The following is a 13,226-nucleotide window of genomic DNA, read 5'->3' on the forward strand; positions in this document are numbered from 1 at the left end:
TCTGAGACATTATACATTTGGGTGTTATGGACGCTATACCAGAAGAACATTTTTAATTTAACCCTTATCATGCTAGACGCGATTGATTCTGCCTTTGCGATCAGTGCAGATCAAGATCAGCCTGCACATCCGTGCAGTCTGATCATGATCTGTACTGTTCGCCATTCAGTCGGTATCTTTTTGGTAAGCACCCCTTTTAACAGTTAATGGTACTGTCCAAATTAAAAGATGGAAAAGTTCATTCTAGAAATTTAGCAGGGTAAGGGTTAAGCTTGAGACTGTATCAGTGTAGTTCTCAATACTTCATGTACGTTGCAAACAAATCATACAAATCAGCAAATAATACCAATGTTCAATGTCAGTACAAAACTGTTTATTTTTATGTTTATAATTAGATTTAACAAATGCTATGTTAGAAAACAGTATCATACAAATCTACACAAGACATCATTTTAGTTTATAAAACAGGAAATAGGTATTTACTGGTTAGTTGAGAGTCACTTCAAAACAAGAGAATAATACATAAAATCACAGACAAAATATCACAGAAAATGGTATGCAAACACAATATATCATACATAACATCACGTTTCAGAACAATTTTATTAAATGTTAAAATCATCAACTAATGTGCTAATTTATCTCTGGTCAGCAAAGTACATTTATTTCAGAAGCAGTGTAACACATTTCTAGTGGTCGTTTTAATTAAGTCAGAAAGATGTCATTCTTTGCTGCATGACCAATCAATTCATCAAATCAAAGAACTATATGACATTGTTTTGCAAACCATGAGGTGAAGATATTTGAAAATCAAATGGTTCTATCTATCATAGACTAGCTCCTAGATTATGATATATTTTTTGTAATTTTTATTTTTGAAATCGTGAATATAGCCAGTTTATATCCTATGTCCAAATATAATATTACAATCAGTTCTCTGTCAAAATAGACTGGAATTTGTCACTTTTACTTTAGAATAAAAGAAAAATTACAAAAGTTAAAATTTTGTGACAAATTCTTTATTATCAGTCTAGTGGCTAGTCTATATCTATCAATCTGTCAAATAACCAAATTTATGATGAGAATCTAGTCTAATTTTAGAGCCAACGTGATTGAAATTTTATTCAATTAAAATATTTTGTGTTTCAACCAAATTTAATCAAATCAAAGTGGTCATAAATCAGCCTGGACTTCACCTTTTAAACCAAAGTTTCATTATTTCGCGCGACCAAAACACGCGATGTCCAAAAAGGTTCGCGCTGAAAAATACTATGATTACAACCTTAAAATATGGCGTGTAATGTGTTGCAATATTATGTCTTCTATAATTATTGTCTATCTTTATATATTTATTCAATGTCTTAAAATACTTATTGTAAAACAGAAATATTTTTTCAATGTTTTCATATATTTTTTCTATCTTTTGAAATATATTTTGTAAAACTAAAAAACATCTGCAATGCGACAAATATGTATTCAATGTTTTCAAATTATTTATTCAATCCTACAAAATATTTATTGCAAAAAAAATATATTTGTTCAATAAAACAAAAATATTTATTGTATGTCACAAAATATTTATTTATTTTTATTCAATCCTACAAAATTTTTGTTCGATGCAACAATAATAATTTTGTGTAAAACGTAAATATTCATTCTATTTGTTCAGAAGAAGTCTGGGTAAATTGCTTTTTTGTGGACATCCCTATTCTGCGGCCATGCGGCCATATCAGCTGCCAATCTGCGCGCATTTTATTACCTCAATGATAGAACAATTCTTTTATGCTTATCACTGATTTCATCAGTATAAAACGTTAGGGGGTATAGATCTTATCATCGAGGATATACCAAAGAAGAGCTCCGCCAAGTGGGGCAATAAACGTCCGAAAGGTTATATCAGAGGAGGTGGAGGGCAACATTTAAAGAAAAAGCATATTTAAAGAATTATTTTTGGTAGGGCATGTGAGGGGGTGGGAGGGGAGGGGGAGAAGGGTGTGTGTGCGCGGTGCTGGTGACAGGGGACAGCTTGCTAATAAAGAGCAAGAAACTAAATGAAAAAAAAATGGGGGTGTGGGGGTAGGTGGGGGGTTGGGGGTTGGGGGTGGGGCGTGACATAATACTAAATGGCAAGAAGCTAAATGAAAAAAAGAAAAACAAAATTGTTGGGGCGGGGGAGGGGTCAATGTAGACTGGGGGTGGGGCTGTATATGAAAAAAAAAGTTTTTTTGGTGGGGCGGAGGGGTGCAATGTAGATTGTTGCAGTCTGCATCAACACCTGCCTATATTCCTAGTTTCAAGTCAATACCTTTAATAGTTTTCAAGTTATGCTCTGGACATGAAATATGATGGGCAGATTTGACCTTGCTGTGACCTTGACCTTTGACCTACCACCCTGGTTCATGCACTCTGCACATCGTCTCATCACCACCTACCTACATCCCAAGTTTGAAGTCAATACCTTGAATGGTTAATAAGTTATGCTCCGGACACGAAATAAAACATACAAATTTGATCTTTGAGCTCAATTTGTGACCTTGACCTTTGATCTACGAGCCGGTTCAAGTGCTCTGCACATGGTCTCATCGCCACCTACCTACATGCCAAGTTTGAAGTCAATACCTTGCATGGTTATTTAGCTATGCTCCGGACACGAAATATGATGGGTCAGTTTTGACCTTTTAGCTCAGTTTGTGACCTTGACCTTTGACCTACAGAGCCGGTTTAAGTGCTCTGCACATCGTCTCATCGCCATCTACCTATATGCCAAGATTAAAGTCAATAACTTTAATGGTTATAAAGTTATGCTCCTGACACGAATTATGACCGACGGACAGACAGACAGACGAATAGACGGACGCACGCGGCAGCACATAATACGTCCGTTTTTTCAAAACGGGCGTATTAATAAAATGCGCCGCAGTTGGCCTCAATATAGCAATTTACTCAGAATTACCCAAAATTCTTTCGAACAAATATTTTTAAGCAGATAGAAAAAATATTTACGTTTTACACAAAATTATTATTGTTGCATCGAACAAAAATTTGTAGGATTGAATAAAAATATTAAATTTTAGAATAAATATTTCGTGATATACAATAAATATTTTTATTTTGCAAAAAATATTTTGTAGGATCGAATAAATAAATTGAAAACATTTCATAAATATTTTGTCGCATTGCAGATTTTTTCAGTTTTACAATAATTATTTCAAAAGAGAAAATATATATGAAAGCATTGAAAAAATATTTCTGTTTTACAATAAGTATTTCAAGACATTGAATAAATATATAAAGATAGACAATAATTATAGAAGATATAATATTGCAACACATTACACGCCATATTAAAACAATCTTCATATTAGTGTTGTAAACAAGTATAGATATATAGTTCAGTATCCAACAGTCAGGACATATATAATCAGTTAATGATATAAATAGCAGTTATATCTATTCAAATATCTATTTTTATCTATTTCAACACGCTATACTGTGTCAACATAATAAGGGTATGTTGACACATCATAGTAGAATGTCCCTAAATTAAATACGGCACGCGAAATTGAAAAATCAAGCAACAGCATCATATTTATTAACCAGTAATATTTTGTCTTATATATTAAGTGTAGTATTTGTTTTTGTTATTTCTGACCCACAGTTATAATGGTTTTCATATGTGCTATCGAAACCGTTAGAAATGCAAAAATAATAATTTCATCGAGTTCACAGCAACATATGACAATTCAACCACAATTAAATTTTCAACCACTAATGGAACAAAACAAGGATTTTCCGAACAGTTTTTACCCAAAATATCTGAGATTCATAAAGGAAAATCCCCGTCTAAAGTTTTTTATCAATTCAAACTCACAGGATATGGTTTTCAGAAGATAGAATTCTTAATTAGATTAGCCAATGTTCACCAAATACCTGACAATGTGAATTTAGAATCAAATAGGAAGTGTGTTAACGAGAGTTTTTAAAATGACTATTTCCGTTCTCATGCGGCTTGTAATCACAGTAACCATTCTGGCTGATCGGATTAATTTTTGCGATCAAAACTTTCTTCAACATGAGAACAAATAATGGAGCAGTTATTGCTATCCCAGATGCTATTCCACCAAACAACGAACCGGCGATGATACCGCCACTTGGCCCTGTGTCTTCCGATCCTATTTCATCATTGCTGTATTGACCTGAAATAAAAGACATGCATTTTATTACACGCAAACACAATTTAAATGAATCAAAATTTAATTTATAACATCGAGTCATTACAATAGCTGGTTCATCGAATATGACCCGATAAACAGTGTATAGTAGCATTTTGTGTAGAAGAATTATAAATTATGGAAGGCCACATACACCTGCGGGTGTCTTAAAAGCATTGATAGTAGTGGATAAAAAAAACATATTAAAATTGTAACAAAACGCGTTCATGATAAAGCTGAACTAACTTTTGAATTTATATTTTACGAAGCTAATTAAGCACACATTTAAATGTAATATACTGTATTATATGAGCGAATCATGGTGTATGAATTTCGAAGTTAAGATACATATTAAACTTCACTATTTGACACAACATCTGATGTTAACACACGTATATATTTCTACTATATATCAAAGGGGATTTGTTCAGTTTTAATGGGGGCAAGCACGTGCGTGTGTTGAAAGAACAAAACAGTTTAATTAGTAATATTACTATTTCTTTCAATAATCTATCTTTATATCTTATTCAGTAATCCCTTCTGTGGCTACGCATTCTATCATACCTTCAACACAATATCCATCGTGCAGGTGGTACCCTGCATAACAAATGACACATATGTCGTTTTGTGCTGATCAACCAGAGCGTTCTGGTCTAAAGGCAATATTGGTATCACAGTATCCATCCACCTCCCCATCTGCCAATACATATATGTAAAGAACAGTTTTCTATTTTATTCTGTTTTAAAAGATGGATATAGATCTAGTATACTTATATAAGTTAAATGGTAACATTTATGTTCTCGACAAACGTTCTGGGATGAAACACGTTAAGACAGATTAACCCTAACCCTGCTAAATTTCTATAATGAACTTGTCCATCTTTCAATTTGGATAGTACCATTAACTGTTAAAAGGGGTGCTTACCAAAAGATACTGACTGAATGGCGAACAGTGTAGATCATGATCAGACTGCACGGACGTGAAGAAGGCAGAATCAATCGTGTCCAGCATGATAAGGGTTAATGGTTCGGATTGAATGCTGCTTCATTACATATATCATTATTGATGCGATATTCGAAAGTCTACCTTTAAAGTTAAAAATGTATAAAGAAAACGCCGAGAGTCTTTCCTGGAGTATTGAAGCACATAACTTACCTTGTCTACAAAAGCCGTCTCCTGTAACATGATACCCTGGTGATGAACAGTCCACACAAACGTGCCGGTCAGGGTCACACCCAACATTTTGTTCGCATACAACCGTCTCGTTGCAATAACCATGCAGGACACCATCTGTTCGTAAGTCGCAAAATGTTTACACAAAGGCAACTAATGAATGATCAAATAAAATCTGGAAAGTAGATCCCTCGGAAGCATCGAAAACAATGCAAACAGTGAAAATTGTAGACTCGGTTTGATTGAGTCTGTTCACGAGCAGTAATGGTAAATGCAACACTGCCCACGCCCCCTAGCACAAGACAATTTCAAGGTGTAATTGTAAATGTTGCAGGACTTACTATTGCCATCATTAACAGTTATCACTTATAGGTGTATTAATGTGTCATATTTGTCTGTCTGAACCGGTGTCTATAGAATAGTTACTGTGAACTTTATTAGACAATACCAACTACACAAAACTAATATGAATAACCACTAATGTTAGGATATAGCAAAACATAGAATAAATATAAGCAATCAAAACTTACGCCAATTTATATGGAATCCTGTTTAGCTCAAGCCATGTGTCGTATGTCGTGTTTTAGGTCGACGCACGATGTGTGACACGACGCATTACATGGTGCACGATAATGCGACTCAACACTCGACACGACGCAAGACAATGCAACACCACGCGCAATATAATGTCGCGGTGCCGTGTGGTATTGTCGCCCGTCGTATCGTATGTCGCGCGTTTTGTTGTGTATCGACCGTCTACCCTTCTACGTCGAGCCATGACTTGTGATACAACACGCGACAACACGAATACGAATACGCGACAATACGACGCGAAACGACGCTCGACACACGATACGACAGGCAACAATACGACAAGTCATCGCGACGTAAGTGTTGCCCGTGGTTTTGCATTGTCGTGCGTCGTGTCACGTGTCGTGTGGCATTGTCGTTTCATACTATCGCAAATCGTTTCACATGTCGTACGACAACCTAGATGAGTACACAACACAACGCGCGGCAATGCGACTAGATCTTGACACACATAAATGTAGCACGTTGTGTCGTATGTCGTGTCGTTTTGTCTCGCGTCCTGTCGTGTGGCTGCCACACGTCATGTGTCGACCTAAACCACGGCGGATGACACACGCCATGAGTTAAAAAACTATTCCATAGATTTATGACTTTTCAACAAATGGCATATTACCTTGTCTGCAAACACTGTCTACGATGTGGAAGCCTTCTACAATACATGTGACACACCTGTTTAACTGTAGGTCACAGCCGCTACCTCCATCCGTACACAGCACCGTTTCACTGCAACGTTCCGTCTAAATACAAATGTATCACATGTTACGTGCAAATCGCATTCAAGCATTTTTACAATTACCGTTCTGGATATCAACATCATTTCAAACCTTTATTAAATCTGGCTAAGTAATATTTTTATTGTATATATTGAACTGATGGATATCATACAATACAAAGGCCAACAGTTTCCAAGATAGGACAGCTGTTTAGTAAAATAGGACATCATATTCAAACACTATTTTCAGAATTTAGTTTGTGACGGGGTCTATGGTTACTGTGTATGAATATGAAGTGTTAAAACGTCTTGAGTATCTATATATCTATTGCACGTATATATAACACTTTTAAATGAAAGAACATTGTCAGCACCATGTTGACCATATACCATCAGTGCAGAATCCGTTGATGTGTTTACACATTGATCAAATATGATATAACACTTTCCATTGAAACAGAATCCGTCTATACTACAACACATGCCATCGATACAGAATCTGTCTATAATGAATTGATCATACATTGTGGAATACTTACCATCGATACCACCGTCTAACATGTGTTGACCGTCATGATATAACACTTACCAACGATACAGAATCCATCTATTGCATGTTGACCTTGCACGTTAACATCTTATCTTGCCTCCTACAAGTTTCTTGCATTTCTATTGGTCAATAGACGTCACGTGGAGACAGGATATATTCCATATCCTGCTAGTATATTTCAGATATGAATTTTGATCAAAACAAAATGGCTGCCACACTGCTGTTGGAATTGAATCAAGTCAGATTATTTATTAGCTCCAACGATAGTATCGTTTCCGAGAGTAAATTTAGTGTTTTCTTGCCGATTTCATTCTATATCTAAGTTCAGGCTCATGAAGGTTGACAAAAGTTAGCCGTAAAAGCGGAATAACTCTGTATGGAATACACGGACGTTGAAATCTTGTTTTGGAAGTTAAATAGTTAAATCATCGTGAAATAAAGAAATTGACATATTTGTTGCTCAGCAGTTTGTTGTAGGATCATTTAATCTACGTGCAAGATAAATGATTTAACAGGAAACGGGATGAAAGCCGAAGTATCAAGACATTTATGACAACGTGATATCCGTTAACTTTCTAAGGGATGGAACAAGAAGTTGTTTAGTGTTTCTAGTCTAAACCAGTTCATAACCTGTGTAAATGAGCTTTTGTGTTTTGTGATTTAACCAAAACACAGGTCATAGTGCATTTTATGGCTGGTGTAAATCAACTAGTGATGACCAAACTAATGATTTGTAGGATTCCAGTCTGCACTGTAAATAGCTTTGTTAATTTACAAAATGTGTTGATTACTGTATAGCATGTAAGTAAAGGGTAGTCGGCAAGATAAAATCGTTACACTGCTTGTTGGTGACAGGATACGGGATATACGCTGTCGAGGAAATCCATATCAGGCGAGAGCGAAGCAGTGTAACTAATATTACCATCGGTACTAAATCCTTCTATAATGTGTTGAACATACATGGTAGAAATCTTACCATGGAAACAAAATCCGTATAAATTGTGTTTACCATATAGGGAAACTTACCCCATACATGGTATAACACCAACGATACAGACTCCTTCTTTAACTTGTTGACCATACATGGTAGAATACTTATCATCTATACAGAATCCTTCTATAACGCGTTGACCGTTCATGGTATAATGTCGATGCATAATATGTCCATATGTGTTGGAACACTTACCATCGATACAGAATCCGTCTATAATGTGTTGTCCATAATTATCAGCTTTCACATAAGTTGTTACTCGGAGAACATGCTACTGATTGCTCTCTGTGTTACATGCTATCTCTGTATCGCAGTATCCACTAATTGTTCCATCTTAACGGAAATGTAACACAATTTATTTCATATATAATTGATTGTTGTTATCACATTTCAGTTAAATTATACATATTTAAATTTAACATTGCATACATTGTATTGTGCAATGAAATATAAAAGGTGTATGAACACAAGTGATTTGATTCAAAACCATTCATAAGTATTTGTAACAAAAACATGGTACGATAATCATTTAGATCGGGTCAGTTAGTTTAGAGTTTAATAACTGTATATCTGTATATTATACAAAAAAAAATGTTTCCCTACCTTCTGTGCAATATCCACTTACAACACGGTAACCGTTGCTGCAGTTTACACAGCGGCCGAGTAACCAATTACAGCCCACATTAGGCCCTGTGCAGAATGTACTTAAATCGCAGTATCCACCCAATTTGCCATCTAAGGATGAAATCAGAATACAGTTCAGCAGATATGCAACAATTATCAAATTGTAATTATGTTAGTAGCAGATTGAATTTTACTAGAATTGCAAATTAACAAACTGTTTAGATCAGGTTGTAAATAACAACTATAGCAGTGTCAATAGTAATCGTTGCGATTTATGTTACAGACTTGTTTTTTTCGGCTGTTCAATATGAAAATTGTATGTAATTGTCAAATAACAGTGAATTACGAATAAGAGTTTTTATATTTAAGCTTATTGAAAACCTAGGACATGACTTCTACTGACCCTCATAACAATTGTCGTCGTATCTACGCAAACCAGTCTCGCATGCTTCACAGTAGTTATTGGCATTACACCAAGACTGGTCATCCTCGCATATGTTGTTGACATCACAGTATCCGTCCGTCTTTCTGTCTGAAGTGATATATAATCTATATAATCTATAAAGAAGAACATTAAAAAACATACTTCTACTCTTGTCTATTACTTAGAGAAACACGTAATGTCGGAGTGAAAAATTGAAGTGACTGGGATTTAATAACCATTCACTTGATGGAAACCCACGGAAGATTAGTTGATATAGATCTGTCAATCACATTTCTACAGTGGTTTAGGCAAAACTCATGTCCAAACTTTGGTAGAAGTTTTCATTAAGTTTATAAATTAAACCTATTACCTACCTTTAGCACAGTAGCCATTGACAACCCTGTAATCCGAAATATTACAATGTACACACAGGTTGTAGTTTAGGAGACAGTCCATACCACCATGACAGTTAACATTGGCATCACAGTGTCCACCAAGAGTACCATCTGAAACAGTATGTCCTCTAGTGTTCATTTCTAAAATTTAGACCTATCTCTTGTTTAGATGACTCGCTAATAACTTGTCCAAATCTTTTCTGCATGCCATTGTATGTGCGATATTTGGGTAAAACCACCGGCCTTCGGTATGCTAGACAGGTTCCTCACATGAGAGAATGGACCCATTCAAACTTTATTAAATGAGAGAATAGACCTATTCAAGCAACCGCTACCACGGTTATACGATCGCATGACATCTTTTTTCCTCGCACGAGAGATCGGCTACATTTAAGCAGCCCTTACTCAGTACTGCCGGACTGATTCAACAATGGTTTCCACTGCAGGATCCACTTAAGCAACCGTTATCGCTGTTATATGCTTAGTTAAGAAAATGGATCCATTCAAGCAACCGTTACCACTGCAGGAGCCACTCAAACAACCTTGGATGGACACATTCAAGAAACCGTTACTACTGCTGGAACTATTTAAGCAATTGATAATACTGTTATACTCTTAAGAATAGATCCATTCAAGTAACCGTTACAACTGCAGGAGCCACTCAAGCAATTTTTACTACTACTGTACCCTCATATTAAAGACTGAACAAATTCAGGCAACATTTCGTCACCTCAACGCAACAAAGTCTCAACTTATTATAAAGTTATCATAAGTTACGACTTTGTTGCGTTGAGGTGACGATTTATTGCTGTTAAATGCTTGAGATTAATTTGTTTGTTTGTTTTGGGTTTAATGCCGTTTTTCAGCTTGAGAATAAACCTAACCAAGCAATCGTTACCACTAATATAGGCTCGCATAAAGGTTGAACTCATTCGAACCACTGCTATACCCATCATTGCTCTTCTGCCCCATATCCCCACGTTATTTACCTGCAGATTCATTGTTTATGTCCTCTACTGCGGCATATAAAGATTTCTTCTGGTCTGTGTTACATCCAGAGCAAATTTTCCAAAACGTTAGACATGTTTGAAGTAAAAGAGGCGTTGGTATCATTGGGTGTAAAATGTGTTCTAAAATGATGCAATCAACCTTACGCAAATTTGAATTCCTCTATAGCGCTTTGTTTGTTTAAAATACTCCATATTAAAATGATACACATAGAATTTTTCACCCTGTTTTGTATATAATTATATTATAATTCAAACTTACTTTCTGGTACTCCGGCTTGTGGGTCTGTAATAGTTCCATGCAATGTGAGAGTCCAAGTATACAAGTGTATCACTTCAAGATAAATGAAAAAATCTTGTTACAGTACCCAAAATCAAATAAATTATTCCATTGTTACATGTAAATTATATATTATATCACCTAATATCATGAATCGATTAAAAACCTTAAATGTTGTACGCATTTATTCATGTTCTGCGTTATGCCATAAAAAGTCGTACATGAATTATCTGTTAGTAGGTGTAATCATTTTACCATAAACAAATGTGTGAAAAGAAAATGTGCAGTGGCCAAAAGTAGAACATTTAAAACATTTTTACCATTATCACATGCGATAAAATCGTCCATTCTGATAGTCCAGTTTCCTGTCGGATCTTCTCCCCAGTTAAACACAGTCATAAAGGTCCAATCCACCCTCGATGTGTAAAAGTCTGCCCTTCTCTGTCGCAATATCCTACTGTCCGTACATTGTGGAGACACAAGGTGAAGCTCAATATACTCCCGCCATACTGCTTGAAAGGACACGTGCACTTGCACATGCTCTAAGTACTTGATGTGACAGTTCTGCACATCGTGTGAAGCCTCAATGGACTCTGCGCAACATCTTTAAAGAAAAGAAATAATCCTTATTATTAATGTGTGTAAATCAATTAACGGCAATAGTTTTCATTTCAAAGCAAGTTCAAAGCATGTATTCTTTGCTGTAGCTGACTTGAAAATTGTCGCAATGCGACCCAATACTCAAACATTTAAATAAGAATACAATCCTAAAACGAAGCGTTTTAGTTGTTACCAAAAGAGGGCCAGTTAAGTTTTTGCTAACATTTGATTCAAGTATACCAGTAGCAAATAAATTCTCAATTATTATGACTAAAAATATAATACATTTATTTTAGTACATTGATTTGGTATGCTGTTTGCCGTATTCGTCTCGAATGGATTTTGCCCAGACGGAACCTACGAGGTGCAGGCCCCGCGACCTTGTTGTTTTATTTTTGATCAATGAATATCAAACAAAACATGTTCAGTTTTATCAATGTTAAAATCGAACCGAGTTGGATTTCTGTGCGCGATATTCTTAGAACTGTATCAGGGAATCAATATTAACTGCTGAAGTAGTCCTTTAGTGCGGTTTTCTACCGTATTTACTTGTTTAATACAAGCCGTACCTTTTACAAAATTTATAAAGCTATGTAATAGATAGGGTTGTTATGATAGTAGCATTCGGCTCAAGTGTCTTTTTCACGTGGCGCGCAGGGGCCAAGTGTGACCCGCCCTTACAAACTCCACGAGAGCCGAATTCAAAATCCCAGATCTAGCTACTGTTTTGTAATGGCCTTTTCATTATATACCTTAGCCTTTTTAATTGTTTGTTATACAAAACGGTACATCAACTTGTTTGTCCAATCGGATGTTAAAACAAATATGAGTAAAGTTTTAATGCGCGTTATTAATAAAAGTGTGTCACCCAAAATAATTGGAAGTAGTCCGACAACATGTACAAAAGGTACAATACGGATTTTTTCTGTCTGTTCATATTTATTTGTAAAATACAACTGTATTTTTGACAGACTTTACGTAGGTATATAATAAAATTTGTTACCGTATAGGTTCATTATTCAGTGTTGGCCACGTTTTTTCAGAGACTTACTTGTACACAGACTGTGTTTCGCCAACACAGGCTATTTTCTCTGGTACCGTGCTCCACGTTACTGCAGCTACAACCATTCTATCAGCATTCATCACGCCAAATCCATGTGACACACTTACTTTAAAACATAGTAACATAATAATCATCATATACCGTTTATGACGAGATTTGTAAATATGTATGGACATGATTTTCCTCTATACGGTTTACAATTTGATTCATGATTATTAATGTGCAGAAAGAGTGACACCCTTGTAAAATAAACAAATACGATTGACACCCAGTAAACGTGAAGTGTATGTCAAGCGAATATATGATGTTCCATTTTGCTCGAAATACTACTTTGCGGTGCGTACGTAAAGAACATGCATACTTTAACGTGCACGGGACATATTCGTGCACTTGTAAAATAACACGTGTACATATATTTCTTCCCGATGCACTTGTAAAAATCGCTCTACGCGATTATTAAAGTTATGCATGTACATACATGAAGTAGTCTGCACTCACATAATGAAGTTATACGCGTGTACCTATTAATTTAGAAGTGCACTTCATGAATATTTACATGTACTTACATAATTTTGAGGTACAAACAGTAAATTGTGACATAATA

General features: G+C 35.5%; 1 protein-coding gene across 1 annotated transcript in view; it reads right to left on the reverse strand.

Annotated features, from left to right (window-relative positions):
* Positions 1 to 356: 356 nt before the first annotated feature.
* Positions 357 to 13,226, reverse strand: part of LOC123560080 (neuroendocrine convertase 2-like) — a 34,263-nt gene continuing 21,393 nt past the window's right edge. Inside the window, exons 11-21 of the mRNA XM_045352343.2 lie at positions 12,611 to 12,728; positions 11,280 to 11,563; positions 10,942 to 11,013; positions 9,652 to 9,783; positions 9,257 to 9,385; positions 8,833 to 8,964; positions 8,425 to 8,562; positions 6,590 to 6,713; positions 5,368 to 5,502; positions 4,776 to 4,907; positions 357 to 4,196 (exon numbers count right to left, since the gene is read on the reverse strand). Of these exons, the coding sequence (XP_045208278.2) occupies positions 8,501 to 8,562; positions 8,833 to 8,964; positions 9,257 to 9,385; positions 9,652 to 9,783; positions 10,942 to 11,013; positions 11,280 to 11,563; positions 12,611 to 12,728 (929 nt within the window). The 3' untranslated portion in view covers positions 357 to 4,196; positions 4,776 to 4,907; positions 5,368 to 5,502; positions 6,590 to 6,713; positions 8,425 to 8,500. The remainder of the gene's footprint in view (positions 4,197 to 4,775; positions 4,908 to 5,367; positions 5,503 to 6,589; positions 6,714 to 8,424; positions 8,563 to 8,832; positions 8,965 to 9,256; positions 9,386 to 9,651; positions 9,784 to 10,941; positions 11,014 to 11,279; positions 11,564 to 12,610; positions 12,729 to 13,226) is intronic.

The sequence above is a fragment of the Mercenaria mercenaria genome, chromosome 15 (assembly GCF_021730395.1).
Source record: "Mercenaria mercenaria strain notata chromosome 15, MADL_Memer_1, whole genome shotgun sequence".
Taxonomy (NCBI): domain Eukaryota; kingdom Metazoa; phylum Mollusca; class Bivalvia; order Venerida; family Veneridae; genus Mercenaria; species Mercenaria mercenaria.